This window comes from Gallinula chloropus (assembly GCF_964237585.1).
Source record: "Gallinula chloropus genome assembly, chromosome: 8".
Classification (NCBI taxonomy): domain Eukaryota; kingdom Metazoa; phylum Chordata; class Aves; order Gruiformes; family Rallidae; genus Gallinula; species Gallinula chloropus.
The window spans coordinates 23016120-23034852 of record NC_140093.1 but is presented as its reverse complement, the minus strand read 5'-3'; the positions used below and the strand labels follow the sequence as shown (position 1 = coordinate 23034852).

The following is an 18733-nucleotide window of genomic DNA, read 5'->3' as shown; positions in this document are numbered from 1 at the left end:
TGCTAGACAGATTTCTTATGAATTCAGCAAACTAACAACTGCATTGATACTAATCTCATGGCAGAATGAATATGCTGAATTCTTAACAAATTGTATTCAAATCCAAAACACATAAAAGCAGGCTGTGTTCTTGAATCTGAAAGTGCCAGGTAATCGCTTTGTGCATCTCTGAGAGGATTACCTCACACAGAAGCCTTTATTTTGAATTCAGGCACCATTACAACGAATCACTCAGATCGCTCCAGTCCAAGAAGGAATTCATGAAAAACAAACAGCCCATAGAAAGATCCGCAGAGGATTCCATTTCTTACCAGCACTCAGGTTGGTCCATAGCTGTAAACATAACTCTGTTTACCCGTAAAAACAATACAGCTTTACCAGACTAATTGGTGAAAAAGTCAAACATAGTAGCTGATAAGCTTTGAGGGTTGAAGCTGCTTGACAAAAATGCCAAATGCCAGCATGTCTGCTGGTGCAGTTATTTTGTAGTAACTCCCACATAGACAGGAGACTTATTTTGGAGTTGTATTAATTCTTGGCTTTCTAAGCATCTCTTTAGCTATGTCAAAGACATACATTGTGGCCCTGCTGGTTTTGCAAAGCACAGAATATATGAATGAATTCCAGTGAAATGAACTTGATGTGCACCCTCCTTGCTGCTGTAAGGATCTTGAACACCAGAATTTCATGGTCACTTCAGCCAAGGCTGCCCTTGAGCTGCACATTCCCCACCAGCCCCTACTTGTTGGTGAGAACAAGGTCCAGGATGTCACCTCTTTCTGTTAGTTCCTCTGTCCCTTGGAGAAGGAGGTTATCCTCAGTGCATTCCAAAAACCTGCTGAATCACTTATGCCCTGCAGTGTTGTCCCTCCAACAAACACCAGGGTGATTAAGGTCCCCCATGAGGACCAGGGCCTGTGAATACGAGGCTGCTCCTATCTATCTATAGAGGGCTTCATCTGCTTGGTCTGCCTACAGCAGACCCCCACTATATTGTTGCCTGTCCCTGCTCTCCCTTTAATCCTGACCCTTTACTGTACTGAAGCTAAATGATTAAAAAAAAAGTGTTGAGTTAGAATAACTACTAAGTATAAGCTTCCTATAAAGCCAAGCAAATAGAGAAAGCTCTCATTTCCATTTGTCTTTCCAGTTCTGCCAGAATTAAAGCTGCTCTGTGGGGCTGATTTTCTACAGACATTTAAGACTCCAAATCTCTGGAAGGAAGAACACATTAAAGAAATAGTGGAAAAGTTTGGTTTGGTCTGTATTAGCCGTGCTGGCTCTGACCCTGCTCAATACATCAGTGAATCAGACCTTTTAACTAAATTTCAGCACAATATCTTTCTGGTGAGAGAGTGGATTCAGAATGAAATCAGTGCAACACAGATACGCCAGGCCTTGTGCAGAGGGTTAAGCGTGAAGTATCTGGTGCCGGATTCCGTTATATCCTACATTGCACACCACAAGATCTACACAGCAGAGACTGAGCAGAAGAATGAAGGTGACCTGCTTCGGCCGCTCAAGTTGCATAACACAGCTGTAAACCCACTCAATGACTGATGTCTGTAGTGTGTGGACAGATACTTTCTCAGGTCAAGTTCTTGAGAAAGTTGTTTCTTGTTAATGAGGGGAAAGTACATCAGTCCAAACTTTCTTGAATTCATGTGGTGTTTTAAATTCGTGGGTTTGTGTGTGGTAGTGCTTAAGGAAATTGGGACGCTTAAAGTGCATAGCTTAAAATATATAGAGAACAGCTTTCTTGTGAAAATAAAAGAAATAAGAATATGTAAGGGTCAATTGTAGTACTTTCCTGAATTGGAACTCTATAATCCTACTGAGTGTTTTATCGTGAAGATGCTTTAGTGTTCTGAAGCAGCAAAATAAAATGATCCAAAACTGTTCTTTGCATATAGTTAAACATTTAAATATATATTTCTGCTAAACTTTGACATTTTAAGGTCCTGAATAAGTTTTTGTATTTTAGCAGTTTGGACAACAGATGGAAGTATATCTTTTTCATGGAAAACACTTAAAAACACATGTACCATTCATGTCACTTTTAAGCCTCCAGATTCACAAGTGAGAGACAGTCCTCATCCCCAGATTTAAAGTGGGTTTCTTTGCTCCTCTGATACAGTCTCTTCTGTTAGAGTAAGGAATTGCCAAAGCCCTGGAGTAGATAACATAGCCAAGAAGAAATTCAGCCACACCATTTGAAAATACACAGGGAAAATAAATGAAAAGAGCTAAGAGGCTTTCTCAGTATTTGAGCCAGAAAACTCCATTCTCTTACATGTTGGTTGCCTATTCTGCTGATTCAGTCTATCTGTTTTGACAGAAGACACCTTCAAAGACCATAGAATCTCTTTAATATGTTTCAGTGTTGCTTAAATTAACTGAAAATACACATTCAGTAGTGATGTAGCATTTATCAATATACAGAATTAACCAGTGCTTCTTAATACAAGTTTCCACCTAACTGGCCCTTTTCGAGCTCTCGTTTGGCCAAACAAACTCCACTTGTAGATCTCTCAAATTAAGAAGCTTGTGGAACAAGTGAAAAGATTGCCACACAAGTATTGCTTTCACTGAAAGAGTTTGTATAATCATTTTCTGAAAAGAAGGTGGCATAAAGTAGCTGGAACATACTCGAGGGGGAAGCATTCACCTCAGAAAACACGTAACATAGCACTTGTATATTTTTGGCTAATATCTTAACTAAAGGTATTTAAAAGTGTTTTAAATCGAATCTCCAGATAATAGGTACCCTCACAGAAGTTACAAGTAAGTTGAATGTTTCATTCTGTTTAAATCAAGTCATCCTGCTGTCATTAGAAGTCTCAGAGGTTCAGCCTTGTGGAAGGATTTAAAGGCAACACTTCAACAATAATCGGATTAGAAGGACTTGCATAGCTACATGGTCTAAAAAAGAGATAAAAGAAACCAGAGTTCAGACTTGCCACAAAGAAAGGCAGTGAGCTGTGTGGTGCAGAGTCAACACACTGTTCTGAGACTTTGATTTTGACAATTTCCTAAAGCAGGGATGCCTGCAGATTTCAATGGTTACTGGAAAATGGTCAGCAATGACAATTTTGAGGAGTATCTGAAAGCACTGGGTAAGGTTCCCTTCATGTTTCTTTAATAAATAATAAATGCAACCTGTCATAGTCTTTACATGAATCTTTTTTTTCTTGTACAGTCATAAATTTTTTTTGTGAGAAATATTTTTTTCAGAAATGCACTTTAAGAATTGCCTTATGCAAAATTGTTTTGTCTTAAGCAGCCTCTACTTTTTATCATCTTGAAGCTTACATTAACAGAGATTAAACTACATAGCTTGCAAAGGTAAAGGGCAGATTTCAATCTTAAAAAAAAAAACACCGTAATTTGAAAAAGAGTAAATTTTTAATGTGCAATAAAGAGACAATAATATACTTAATGCAATTTTGTGTGTTTGCATTTGATGTAAAGTGCTAGTTATTTCTATAGAAATATCAAAGGCCTTAATGACTGTCAAATACAAATGGTGTTCTTTAGGGTTCCACATAATCAGAAAATCAAAACATTACCTTATTTTCATTAAAAGAATTACATTATAGACTTTTCCTGATGAGAAAGCTAGCCTGGAAGATCTGGACATTTATTTATCTTTGTCCGGTTTAGTTCTCCCCAGAGCTACAAGCTTCTTTTTGTGGTAGATTTTTGTGGATTAAAATAATTCTTTTTCTTTTTCAGATGTAAATGTTGCTGTAAGAAAAATAGCAAACTTGCTAAAACCTGACAAAGAAATCCTTCAGAATGGGGATCATATGATCATTAAAACGCTAAGCACTTTTAGAAACTACATCATGGAATTTGATGTAGGAAAGGAGTTTGAGGAGGATTTGGCTGGGGTGGATGATCGCAAGTGCATGGTAAGAATTAGAACTGTGACAGACAAACAAAAAAGAATCTGAGGCCTTTCACAGCCCACATCTGTTAACTGTTTTGTGTGGCTATTCCTCCAGTTATTGCTGTACTTTGCAGAGATGTGCACACAGATTTGCATAACATTAAAGGAATGTTAATTCTAATGAGCACAAAACAATTTTATCAATGAACGAGCAGTAACTTCAGTGAAATATTACTCAATTATGTGGTCTATTTGTTAGTCTGAAAGACATGTAGGCTCAGACTTTCAGAATCTCTTCACTGAGCAATGTTGTACAGTACAGGAAATCAGTGATTGCAGAGTCAGACTCTATTCCCCATGTGTAAGAATGGCCAAGTGCTTAGAAATTGCAGCTTTTCTTCCTTGTTCTTGTTCCTGTGCTCCTTCCTTCCTGGGTGTATTTATTAGAGCAGATGCATTAATTAGCCTGGAACAAATCTTGCAATCAATAAGAAAACACTGAGGACTGTCTTAGGAGCAATTTTTGCCTGCTAGAGAGACAATATTTCCTAACTTACAACTGATAAATACCAATTAACTGGTGAAAAACTTGAGAATACCAAATTCTTTCCATTTAGTTTGAAAGCATGACACCTGCAATATCCTACAGTAAAGAAGTGGATAAGCAAAAGAAAATTACCTCAGGAGGACTACAGAGAAGAAATCACATGAAAGAGAATTAGGTTTCCATTCTTAGAATGATGGTGCCATTTGAAACCAATACTATTCTCTAACACTAGGATATCCAAAAGTGCTTTTGCTCTGGAAATGGAAGGAAAGAGAAAGATTGTGAAGGAAAAAAAGAATGGTTAGCTAGTGAGTGCCTTAGCTAACCTTTCTGTACTCCTTGTTACAGAGGGCAGAAGCATGATAGAGTGCAGAATACAAAATTGGAAGGGAGAAAAGCAGAGTATTTGTGTATAGGCAAGTACGCCTATGTCATCATACATTTTTGACAGCTGGAAGGCTCTCAATTGTGTTAACAAGGTCCATATCCACTGAATAGTTATAAGCCTGAAAAAGGACTTACACTTAAGTAGTTAAATTACTATCAAAAGCATCAATGTTCAGAACATCTGCTAAAAACATCTGAAATCCTCAATGTTTGATTCAGTAAAGTGCTGGCATATGTGTGAACAGAACTGTCTCCATTATCTCTACTTAAATAGCATTAAACACACAAGGAGGACTAAAACATCCTCTGTGTAGTGGAAAGAGGTAATGGTGCTCTGAGGCTCCCTAGCATGTACCTGCAGTGAGTTCTTACAAAATATGTCGGACAATTAATGCGCCAAAAAATTGGATTTGGAAGACATGGAAATGTACCCTTGCCCAGTCCTGCTTTTGGAATGTTGAATAGATTTAACACATAACTTAATTTCTTGACAAATACCCTAAATGCTCATTAGTTCTCTACCCTGTTTTGCTAAACGGACTCATGGGGAACAATTAAAAATGTTGAACCAGAAAGAAGAAATTAGAGAAAAAAATATTCTAGTCAGAGTAGAACCTACTTCACCCTTCAAAGGGTTGCTTAAACATTCTAACTATTGGCTGCTTAGTGCAAAATGCTTACTCAACCTTAGAAGGTGAATTTAACAGCATCCTCTTGCCTTTTCAAAAAAACCACAAGGGACAGTTCCTCCCTCTAAGAGTTTGTTAAGAATGGCTTAGGCTCGTAACTCAAAAAAACATCCAGAAATCCTCCATGTTCTTTTATGGCCCCCAACAACAGCTAGCAGCTGCGGCTGCGCAGTTAAGGTCACCGATCATGGTTCTCTATTTGCCTTGTAGCAACGTAGCATACTTTGTAGTTCAATTTTCTTATTAAAGATTTATTTTCTACATGAGTAGAAACCTCAGTTTTCTCAAAGACAAAATAATCCAAGGACCTATCTTTCTAAAACCACTTCAGCCCAAATCTGATAATGTCAGGAAAACTTGCACTTGAGCAACAAAATAACTCCAGTGGTCCAGAAATTTTCTTGTGAAAGAAGGGTCGTGGAAGTAATAAGTGATACTGGACCACTCCCTGAGCAGTGGTATGAAAAAAGCCACCATAAAACCAAAGGTTGATTATAAGTCTTGGTGTTTCCTTTTCTCATCTATAGCTTGTGAAACTGCTTGTCGTAAGTAGCTTAATCATTAATAGTCAACATGTAATGGGAGAGATTGTGAATCAATTATTGTTATTTATATTGTGGACTGAGCAGACCGAGCAGACCACTGGGCAAGTTTTATCCAAGTGGCTCAATGTATGAGAAGTACAAAGTAACATGGATAAGATAAATTACACATTAAACATTAATCTATACAGCAGAGCAATCATCGGGAAACGAGCAAAAATAACCTTAGGAGCAATTAATCAATAGGCACAGATCATTTTCTCTTTTAATGAAGACTGTATCATCTAACTAGAGCTAAAATATATTAGCATGGTGAACAGGTTAGATCTTAGGTACAATTCACTGACACTGTGTTCACCTTTCAGTTGTAAAGCACGTGTTTTGAGTCAGTCTGCGTAGGGTATAACTACAGGAATTCCAATCTGATACAAGCTATGATGAGTAAAGGCTTAAGAGTTTTACTGATGCTTATTTTAGAAGTAAAGCAAAGCTTTGAGGTTGGGAATTGATAGTCCTGTGATGGTATAGACCCTCCCCTTCATTTCATTTTGTCTTTTTTATAGTTGGTCACTCCTGGAAGCTTGTCAGAACTTCCTGAAACAGCGAGTTGAGCTGGATAAACCTTAGAAGTGTCAGGTTTTCCCTTTTTTTGACCTTTATCACTTTCTAGTATGCAATGTGTTTTTAGGTGATTCTAGTTTTTTAGGGATATAGATAAGAGCAGTTGGTGGTATTAGTTCCTTTAAGGTTTTATTTCTCTTGGGAAGTGAAAACTTTCTGCTTTGGAATCACAAGAAGCTTAAAAGCCCTGCTAGTTCAGCTAAAGATGCAACTCCTGTGTTCTGCCAAAGTAAAGATTAGGATAGATGACCACACAGATGCATAGACACAGGATCACTAATCATAGTGCCGTGCACTTCCAGGAAGACAGCTGATTCTTGCATTACTAAAGAATTACTGAAACCATGTATGAAGCAAGCTGCAGCACAGCCTGGTCTCTTAAGAAATCTAGACAAGGCATCTGCATTCACTTAGCTCCATAACACCATCGTGCTTCTCCCAGAGCTTTTCCACAGACACTTTCTCTCATAAGTAAAAGCTGAATAGGAGTTTCTCTGTTTGTTTGGCAATGTCATGAAAGATGTGTTTCCTTAAGTTCAATCATAGTTAATATTTAGGGTTGTTAAAACTTGGCAGTTTGAACTACAAAGGTAGAATGAAAGTTTATGTATTCGTGAGCATCTCTTTGTGAATGTTACAAGGTGCACATTAGACAGTGTGGAAAGAGATTTAGAACTTTAATATTTTATTACTTTAGTTCTCATATGATGGAGTTTGAATAAGACCATATGATAAAGTTTCTACTACTTTGAAGAGTTTGTTCATGGCTTTAACTGGTAACACCTATCAGCTGGATAGAGTACAAAGACAGAAATTTAACATGAAATGGGTAACTGTGGCTTTGGTATTTCCTGAACTGAGTATTTGGTCCTGCTGTCATCATTCTGAATGAAGCTACAGCCTCATTCTTGAAATTCCATCAATTTCAAAGATAAATTCTGTAATCTAAAGTTGTGATTAATTTAGTGAGTATCTCAGGTGTTGCATTAAGTATAAAACATTGTTTCATGCACATAAACTTTACGATGGAAAAAACTGACTGTGCACAAAGATGCAAGTCCTTATTGAAACAGCAATTCATTGATAGCCATCTGTGAGAGCATGTCTCACTGCAAAGTAGTTTTGCCTCCCTTTTTCACCATCAGTAAGAAAGTGAAGATAAGGAAACATCTGCAGTGTGAAATAGGTACCTGTGAATATAAGAATGGGGCAGGATCTGACACTAACAGAAAAGTTAGCCTTATGTAACTTCACAGAGTATTTGCTTAGTACATCAGTCAAAAGTTGATTAAGAAGGTAACTGAAAACACTTGAAAGCTGAAGCTTCATGTTCCAAGTCTTTGCACCCAAGGAATCAAAGCAGACTGAGAATGGGTTAGCTCAGATAGATAGAAAAATCACTGACCTGAAGTTGTAACTTTTCTAATAATTTTGCTGATAGTGTCAGAGAAAGTTTTCTACATAATTTTATTCTGCTGTTCAAACATTTTGCATGGAATTAACAGCTGTTAATCTAGATGAGAGTAGATATTGGAGGGAAGACTTTGCTGCCAGAAAAACACCAACAACCAATATTCCTATGCTTGGAATTTCCACAGGGATCCCCCACAGGGTGACAAGACTGAAAATATATTGTGCCTGCCTAGTAAGATGCAAAATCAGCAATGTATCTTTGATTCCTTTGTTTCTTTACCTCCTCAAATACTGTGTTTTTATTTTGGGCTTGTGCGAATTTTCTCCTGCAGTCTGTTGGGAAAAGCACTGTTCTAGAATGACTGTTGCTGGGAGGTGTTTTTGTCTCGTTGCCTGTGTGTATATACTAGTCTTCTGTTAAACATAGTCCCTCTCTCTCTGCAGTGCAATAAATTCCCCAGCTCCTCACTGGAACATTCTCTGACTTTTGAGAGTTTTAATTTGAAGGAGGTCATCTTCGTTTCTGTTGATACTTCTGACCTTTTACAAACTGCTGTCCACAAGTGAGGGAGAACAGCCCTCCAGTGAACCCCTCTGAGGCTCCAGAGCATGCAGGTCCATTCTTGGATCTCTCAGGCTCTCTAAAACTCTGGTTTGTTCAGACTCTGTGCCTCAGTAAAGAGGAACTGTTTCCTTTTTTCTGCCTTGTTTCACGCTGCATGCACTTTTGGCATTACTGCTTATTACCTGTAAGTGATATGCTCAGCACATTTGTGCAGTGATATCAAATGAGATCTCTATAATCTTTTGCCATATAATTTAAGATGTCATTAACTTCAAATTTTGCAGTGCTGAACTCATGTCTAAAACCTGAGACTGATCAGAAGCTTTGAGCTAGTTATTCACAAAACCTCTGCTGACACACTGAAGCTTTGTAGGGGGTGGGTTTGCCTGGGCTTACCATTTCAGCTCTTTTTTTGGGGGAATCCTAAAATGCTCAGTTATGAATGGAGAATGCAATCAGAATGAATCAGCTGAGAACCTGAGAACCAAATATCCCAAATCCAATTTTGAATGAAAAAAACATTAGTGTTATGTACAGTTGCATCTTGCTAAAATTACACAGAGGATAAGACAATTATATACATTCATTTAAACACTAAGTGTCTTAGAATTGATTCTGATCCTTGTACAAAGTGAATTGGATATGCTGTTTTGTACTTTTTATCCTGGCATAGGACATACAGAAGTCTTCCTATTATTTTAATTTGTATACAATTTTATCTCAAGAAGGAAGAAAAAAAAAAAAAGGACCATTCCTAAGAAATATTATGCACTGTCCAAAATATGGGTTCTATTTCTCCTCCCATGTATTGTCACCTGCCTAGCCTGGAGCTTTGGTACATTTCTTTCCTACTCACTGTAACATGTTTCCAGCCCTTCCTTTTCTTCATTGCTCTCATGAGCCAGGATTCAGAATAAGGAATTTGAAAATTTAAAATCTGATCCTATCTGACAGCAGCTTACCCTTTGATCTAGAATTTGTCAATCCCATCCTAATCCCCTTTGCTAGCAATTGAGATGCTGACAATCATCCAAGCAAAATACTGCTTCTAGAAGTGTCTCATCTTTGACTACAGTGAACTTCAGAAGGCTTATCACTCAGGTACAGAATGCCCACGCTATAACCAGCTTGTCTTTCGATAACAATCTGAACAAGTCTGTAATGACATGAGCACATTTCAGAGTCCTGTAGCTACAGATACCTATTATGAGACATCTGCCAGTCCCAGAAGCAGTTGAGAAATGAGTTGTATTGTACTACTGTTTCCTAAGAGTTACCTTGGGGAGTTCTCTAGCTGCATGGCTAAAAACAGGAATGATGAAAGGGATGTTAGATTTGTAAGTGCTTCTACAGGGCTGAACTGAAGTTAGTGAGAAGGAAAGGTTCGATTATCATTCGATTTAGCCACAGATGGCTAAATACGATATGTGTAGCTGTTGTCCAGCAACACTATCTTGAGATCAAGTCCAGAATCTTACCACTTTTTTTTCCTGTTGGGTTTGTTGTTTTCTCAGTAGTTTTTGTCACCAAGCTGCCAAATCCAGATGCAATGTGTTAAGAGGAATTACAGGATGGAGAGATGACAAACCCTGAACATGATTGTAGCCCTCCTTTCAGCAGTGCCTCCTACACAGGAGGCCATACATAGGTAGTGACTGCAACATTAGAGAACGCCTCTTCACAGTTAGATTAGATTTTGTCTGTGATATCAACATTAATTTATTCTACCATCACTTCATTTGATGGAAATTTCCCCTGCATACTGCTAACCAGAGGGTTTTGTATCACTCTGATACTCATTACAGATGAAAATGCTTTACCTTGAGATGCTACTAAATATCTTGTTGGATGTATTGCGATGTTTGACCAAAAATTCTAGGCTTTTATCTTGGGTGTTATTTATAAATGCAAAAGATACAGCTCAAATTGAATTTTCCTATGTCATCTGACCTAAACTATTACTTTCCATTATTTTATCCTTGAATCATAATTACAGTTGTAAAATGACTGGTCATTCTCAGAGAATTATTGGATTGAGATGGAGCATAGAGCATGTCATGCAGTTTTAGAGCGTTGCAGTCATTTGCCACGCTATAATGTAGAGACAACACTCTGAAGAAAAATACATCTGGTACTGCTGTGTTTCTCCTACAAATGGGAAGTCAAGAACATATTTTTGATGAAAGGTGGTAGCTACAACTCATTTTTGAAAATTGTGTCAAAAATCTTTGTAGCATTAACAGAAAATGTTCGTGGACTGCCTTTTTTTTTTAAGTTGTTTTCTTTCATTCACCTGTAAAATACATTATGTATCTTCAACTACAGAGAACGTGACACAAGCAAGCACATTAGGAATTACCAGCTTGAGAACTGAGGAACATTGTGCAGAGCGAGTATCAAATGTTTTTGCACTCAGACCTCACTAGGAAATGGAAAGTTCTCTGAGAAAATAGTTTGTTTGATGAATATTTCAGGAAATTACAAAAGTCAATGTCTGTGGTTGTGGGTCAATATGACTTGCCACTGGAAGGTGGAAGTAATATCTATTGTAATTCCGCAGGACTTCACTACTGTTACAGCTACCAGAGAAAATGCAAATGCACAGACAATAGATCTGTTTTAGTTTTAGTGAATATTTAACTTAATAAATCTACCTTGTCTCATCACTGAAAACAATAACGAGGATAATTATTTCTTCTAGCTTTAATTTTCAAGAAGATCATGTTGCTATGCACATGTATTTATAACTTCATAACACAGAGATTAATTAACTAACGAAAGCATGTGAATAGCCAAGCAAAAAAACCCCTCCAAAGTCTACAGAAATCATATCAAAGAAAATTTGAACTTTTTTTATGTTCTAAAGATATTTTCTATTGACGTTTCCCACAAAATTGTATGCATTTTACCTGAAAAGTATTTTTCTTCAGTTTAGGTGTGTTCAGGTATTAAGTAAACCAAAGTTAAACTTGCTTATGAGAAGTTAGATTATGGACTATCTAGTTGAAAGGAGTAAATGAAGTCTTAGATTTATCCTACGCGTAGAACAAGATGTTCAAGGCAGGAGTTCTAGAGAAATAGTACATTTTCATCTAGTTGGTTCTGTTACTGTCAGGTAACTGCAGCTTTCCAGCGTCCTGAAAGTTTGTCTATTCCTCCTGTTGCCTGTGGAGGAAGATGAAGAATAGGAACTGTCTGTGCAGGGATGCTGTGCTCACCAAACCCTGGCAAAGATTTTCAGTCATTCCAGACAGGAGAAAATAGCTCAGTTTCTGAAATCAGACAAATCTTGAGTAATGCTATTATCAAAACAGGGGCAAACAAGGGTAATTATAAAACCTACTTTTTCTAAGGAAAGTTGCTTACATAAAAGATAAGGCATTTCTTTATCTTGATATGCTGGGAGAGGAAAATGATACCAACTAAAGGTTCATACAGAACTGCCTAAATAGTCTGTTCAAGTGTTTGACTCCTACAAAGGCAATATCCTGATCCCATCTTTAAAAATAAACCTTTCCTCTAATATACAACAAAAGAGATTCTATTTACCAACATTTTTCCTACAGTGGTACTTTTTGGATATTCTTATGTTCTGATTCAAATATTTGGAAGTGTTCTAAGCATTGCTGTATCTTAGCTGTTGGTAAAGGGTGGACTTTCAGCAGCATCCAGCACACATATAACAGCCATAGCAACTCCAACATCAACTAAAACTCAAATGTGTGCCTCAATAGAGATATCCAGAATGGAATAACTTATTTCAGTGTGAGTTAGAAGAGAAATTTCTATTTTCTGTACTAGTGGCGTCTTTTAGTATATAAGACATTATAGTTTGACCCAAAGAAAGAAAAGATAAAAATGCTACTGATGAATCTTACTGTCGTAAAGTGGTTGTTCCTGCAAAGGAAGGAACATTATGTCCTCCTGCAGTATATTCTGTCCATTATAACTTCATGGCAAAAGAGCCACATACCAAAAACAGAAGTTGTATGGTTTACTCATACCCTTCAATATTTATATTTCTCAAAAGGAAGACAAAGGATGGTAACTGAGCATATTGGCTAATAAAACAGTTTGGTTAATGGCCTGTGGTATTATACTCTGTAGTTATCACCAAAGTGCCAAAAGCAGCATTTAATCTTGACTGGAAAAACAAGAAAGCCAGAGGAAAAAAAAAAAATGGTGTTGTTTACTGAGATTAAACAATTTCAGTCACACTTGGAGACTGAAAAAGTTGGCATTTCCTTGCACTGCTACAAACATGTCTCAATTATCCCAAGCGTACTAAGATAGTGAATATTATCAAGAATATTAGCGTACTAAGAAAGTGTACTAAGCTAGTAAATACTACCAAGTAATAAAAAGTTAGATCTTATTTTATCATGGTATATTTCCTCTGAAATCACATTTAAACCCGTAAAAATTAACTATGAAGCTATTCTAGTGATACAACTATGCTGAGCGATTACTTGATGGATAATAATAAATGCAGTTACTAGGTAAAGTTGCATGTACAAATGCTTCATTCCATAGTAACCCCCCCATCTACAAGTCATTGGTAGAAATGATATTCATTTTCTGCCAGTGTCATTTTTTTTAGAATCATCAGAAAGTCTTAGTTATGTAAACTTAGAAAACAAACATTTTCCACTTTGACTGGCGTTATCTTCTACCTCCAGCTGGACATCTACAGATTGAAAACATATGAAAGGGGATATAAACTCTGATGACCACGTTAACTACAGAAGTTTTGTTCCTGCCTGCATTAGCACTTTGTACATTAAAAGGATATGTTGGGGGGGTGGGGGCGGGGGGGCGTGGGGGGGTGGGTAAGCATTATCTACTGCTTGGTTTAAAACACAAGTTTATAAGAGTGAATAGAGGAATTTGTGAATGCCTTTTGTAAATCAAAGATTTTTAGCAAGGACACATGAGTTTGTCTTTCAGAGACCCCATATGGTGCAAGCAGACTACATGGGATCAATAGCACTGCCTTGCCTATGATTATCTACACTGGCACTCTTTCTAGTGATTCATTTTCCATGCTTGTTTAGTCTAAAGCTTCCCAGGGGTGGAGACTGCTGACTGTACTCATTTAAACACAGTGGCTATCATGGTTATCACTTAAGAATTAATTGTTTGTGAAATATACAAATTAAATAAATGGGGCTGTGTAGTTCTTGAACTGGTTTTAGTACCCAAAATGACAAATGTAGGCTGCTTTTCTTAGAAATGACACAGGAAGGATGCAGCTAGTTGAATGGTAGAATAGAATTATTCTTCTCTCCATATTTGGCTAAAAGGTAGACAGTAATTACATGTTTAGGCCTCAGATTCACCTCAAACTCATTTAAAAGCCATGTGCTAATGCTGATGTAAAACAATTCTCACCAAGCATGAATTGTCACTGCTCTTCCCCATCCGTGTTAAAATATTTTAGAGAGTATTGCTTCTCTTTATCTTAGGGAGATATGAAAGGCAAATAGTAAAGACTAACCAGAGTCACAAGATGTAGGATGCATCCTCGTATATTTAAGTAGTTTTATGAATCAAGCTCTATTGAACTACTTGCGACAGCACCAATATTCACAAAAGTTGCTGAATCCTGCAGCATCTTACTCTCTCTTCTTCTGCCAATCCTGGCTGAAGTAGTTTTCCAGCTACAGTTACACAAAGCAGGATGCTGGCTCCTTCTGCAAATGATGCCAGACTACACATCCCTGCTGCTACTGTGGTTGTCAGCAGCGATAGAGGAGTGCAGTCATACCCAGTGATTTTGATGATATACTTTTCTCCCACTTAGAGAGCTTTATATCTCATCTTTTCAGGTTTTCACAGGCAGTTGGGCAGGCAGCAACTTTCAATTTAAGGTCCTTTTGTTTATAATTATCCTAAGGGTTACACTGCAATTATTATTCCTATGAGCTATACTCATCATATATTATTAGAGATGTTTTGCTTTAAGGAACTAATAATATCAGAGAATACCACAGTAACACTGAACATGTATTTTGTTAGACTACTGTATCTTGGGATGGAGATAAGCTGCTTTGTGTACAAAATGGAGAAAAAGAAGGTCGTGGTTGGACCCAGTGGATTGAAGGAGATGAAATGCACCTGGTAAGATCATGTAACAGGTTTTAAATGCCACTTTAGTCAAATGGTTAGATGTAATGCAGCAGGCTGTGTGCTATATTATCTTGGCTTACTTCGACATAATTATCAGTGCAGCATTTGACTTGTTTCTAAAGCAACAATTTCATTTGGAGCCATTATGCTTTTATGTCACTCACAAAGGCTGCCTGACTTCAAAGCAGTACTGAGTTAACTATCTGTCCAGACATACCAGGTTGAAATGTTTACACTGAGGAAGACATTTAACAGAACGTCCTTCATACACCCTGTGAAATATGCAGTTTGGGAACTGGTGAAATTATGCATCCAACAATAAGCCATAAGGAGAAAATACACCATTGTTCTTTTAAAATAATTACAGGCCAGACTGCATTAGAGACTAGAGAGCTAAAACAGCAATGAAGTTTTTGGAATGTTGTGTTCTTTCAGATCATAATTTTTATCTTTCTAAGTTAACAGGACCTGGAAGAAGATGCTTTTTCTTTTCTCACATAGCTCTATAGCATCCTCACTCTCATCAGTGTGGGTAAAAGTCTTCCTGCTGAAATAATAACATCCAGCCTCCATTTATGGTCACTGTTCAGTCTAAATGGACATCCTCTAAATTCTCAAATCAGTAGCAAAGTTATAAAATCCTTGCAAAAGTGCCCCAAACCCCTTGTTACTAAACACAATTTTCAGGAAGTTCTGGAAGTCCCAGAAACCAGTTTGGAAAGGAATGTGTATGACAGAGCTTACCACGTAGACTACATACTTGATGTAATGCAGATAGGGAGAAAGTTACTGGGCAGGTGATCGCTTTATAGCTGAAGTCATGGGCTTGCTGAAGGCAGAGGGGTAGCAATATAAAGGAGACTCCAGAATTTCCTGTGTATACATATTCCTTCTATCTATACACAAGCACACTGAAGTACTTCCACACCACCTCCCAGCTGCACAAAAGCTGGTGCCATGACACCCATCTTCAGCCCTTTCAGATTCTCTGCTGTCAGACAGGTTGCAATTAGCCATACAATGTCTGTCCTGGAAGTTCAGCTTGCACCTTGCAGCACTATCATACATGTATGTGCATTCATCTGCACACACACACAACAAGAACACTAGTTGCTCTTGGATTTCAATACAAATGACAATGGTCATGCTGGTTTCTAACCTTTGATAGCTCTATGTTAATTATCTCTTCAAATATCCTGTCCTCAGCACCAATTTTTTAGCCCTGATCTCTGCTATCTTTAGTCTGACTCATGCCTTAGCCATACAACCTAGACAGGGACCTCCAGGCCAGACCACTTTCTATACCTGACACTGTCAAGAGTTTGATTTTGGAAGTCATAAATTCATTCAGTTGTTCAGATGTGCCTAGTGCCATTTTAGGTGCCCCAAAGTAACCTGACTGATCTGAGACTGCTTTTCAGAAGGCAGCGAAGAGTTCTGTGTCATACCTGGCAGCTCATACAGGCATCCATGCACTCTTTGGCACTTGTACCTTTTATCACAGTCTGATACATGTTCGCAACAGTCAGCACAACGTTACTTCATGCAAAAGCAGTAACCGAGTATTGGACAGGCCAGTTCCCAGTATTTCATTTTTATATTTATGAACTTCAAAAGATGTCCTTTTTATTTCTCTGAATCCTTGTTCATGTAACTCTCTCCATTAAACACACAGTAATAGAGTCCCATTCAGTATCTTATTTTTGACCAGCTAAGATTACTAGGTCCTATACTCTTGAGAGTCCTTTGATACAAAATTGATACTTCGATGGCTTTATGATCCTACTGAACTTTACACAATGAGCCAAGTGTTAATTTAATTCTTTCCACAGTTCTGTAGAGAGTAGTAACACATCCTTTGGTAGTTTATCACTTCCTATTTTCTCCATATCATTCTATGGTCTCTACTTTGTAGTTCTTTTTCCTCCTTAGTTTCTATTTTATGTGAGTGACTTATTTGACCATTCTCCCATTTCCTTTTCAGTTTTATTGCCCTTTTCTACTCTATTGATTGCTTCTGCTCTGTAGGTTTTTGTCACTGTCAGCAGATCTCTTAGCCCTTATTGCACACTCCTCCTGGGTTACCTATATAGAGATGAACAAAACAGGTCCTAACTAAAATCACTCCACTTATTTCATCAGTTCATCATGAAGCATTTTCTCTTCCTAGGGTCTAGCAACATGTGCCAATATGGTTATTAACTCAGTGTAATTTTTTTTTCAGTGAGCATAACTTCCCATAAGAAAATGTGCATAACTTCCCAGGAAACTCTGCCTCCTGTTTCCTCAAAATACCCTGATAGATTTATTAAAAGTCTTATCTTGAAATAGGAGGTACATCCACTCTGCTAGGTCATACATAACCCTTGTCTTTATGCCTCTTAGGAAACTCTACCTCTTTTTCTTCCACCTCCACACAGCTGCACACAAACAGTGTGCACTTCTCAGGTCTAACTGTAATAACATCATTGCTGCATCTTCAGTAAGATTAGGTAAGCAACAGGCATCCTGAATCAGTGCTCAAGATGTAAACATCATTGCACCAGCTTATGCACAGTTCATTCAGATCCAGTGACCAGCAGGTAGGGAGGGATTCCTGAAAAGCTCCTAAGGAACATAAATGAACAGTAGACAGCACTAGGCATCCAGTATGATCAGGTTTAGTCAAAACTCACTGCTGTGCTGTGATTGATAGATCTAGATCAAATCTGTGAACAACAACTAATTACCTGTCCTTTTCTACCCAACACCATTGTTTTACTAGAGTGGGTTTTCAGCTGATTTCTGGTTATGTAGGTTTGAATTACCAGTCATTACCAGACAGATTCAGAACTGGTTGTTCATATCCATCCCCAAATAAATTTATGTGTCCAAAACAGAGAATGCCAATTTCAAGGACTATGAGATCCCAAAATATTCACTACAAAAGCAAAGAGCTCCCTTCTGAGCTGGTTTCTTTTAGGATTAAAAGTAAGTTAAAATACATACAAGCTACCCAATTTAATTCGCTATAAAATTGTTGATTCAAATTAAACTGGACATACATATGAATGTATAGTGCACATGTCTTACGTAAAAGTTGTATTTTTTAATTATTTTCCTAGGAAATAAGAGTGTGTGGAGTGAAGTGTAAGCAGGTCTTTAAGAAGGTACAGTGAGCCTGCTGCTGAGTGAAGAACAGCAGAATTTAGAGACTTCCCACCAGATCGCCAGATGCCAGTAATGAACATCACCAGTGACAAGAGCTAACACAGAAATGAAGATCTATTAGAACTGTATATTTTTAACAAATCATTTTAAAGAAATAACTGCAAATAAAACTATTTTTAGAAATGCCAATTAAAGATATTAAACACTATAAATGTCTGCATGCCATAATTCTTAACTACACCAAAATTGGGCTGTTTGGTATAGAATAAGATACTGTACTTAAATACATAAGCTAATTTATTTTACTTACAATGGAAATCTCCCTTCCATAGCCTTGGCAAGGGGAATTCAGGTTGTCTTTTCAGATGTTGATGTAATTGTAGGAAAGCAAGTGAGAGCTGTACTATGTGTCTTACACATATTCTGAAGCTGATGAGAATTTTGTCAGCTCCAGTGGAACAGTACTGCTCTCAAAATACTCCACCAAAAATAAAATTCTGTTTTCTCAAAATAACTAAAGGTATGGATCAATATGCTGGATAAACAGTATTTACAGAAGCATGGCCAAGGGGCAATTCTTTTCTAAACATTTTAGCCAATATCTGGCCTTTTTTTTCTTTCTTATTCTGGAGAATGTTGTGGTTTAACCCCAGCCAGCAGCTGCTCACTCACTCAAGGGTTGAGATAAAGATGTTTTATTAAGTAAAGCAAAAGACAGACATGTAAGCAAAGCAAACCCAGGAATTCATTCCCCATATCCCATGGGCAGGCAGGTATTCAGCCATCCCCAGGAAAGCA

The 18733-nt window shown here is 37.5% G+C and overlaps 1 protein-coding gene across 8 annotated transcripts in view; it reads left to right on the top strand.

Annotated features, from left to right (window-relative positions):
• LOC311194234 (retinol-binding protein 1) overlaps nucleotides 1-18041 on the top strand; it is a 39361-nt gene extending 21320 nt beyond the window's left edge. For 4 of the 8 annotated variants that reach the window (XM_084267267.1, XM_084267268.1, XM_084267269.1 and 1 more), the window contains 2 exons: nucleotides 212-321; nucleotides 1151-3420. In XM_084267267.1, coding sequence (XP_084123393.1) covers nucleotides 212-321; nucleotides 1151-1560 — 520 coding nt within the window. In that variant the 3' untranslated portion in view covers nucleotides 1561-3420. Of the gene's footprint in view, nucleotides 1-211; nucleotides 322-1150; nucleotides 3421-3735; nucleotides 3915-14674; nucleotides 14777-17889 lie in introns of those variants that run through there. The other 4 variants (XM_084267274.1, XM_084267271.1, XM_084267272.1 and 1 more) reach the window with 4 other exon arrangements.
• Nucleotides 18042-18733: the final 692 nt, after the last annotated feature.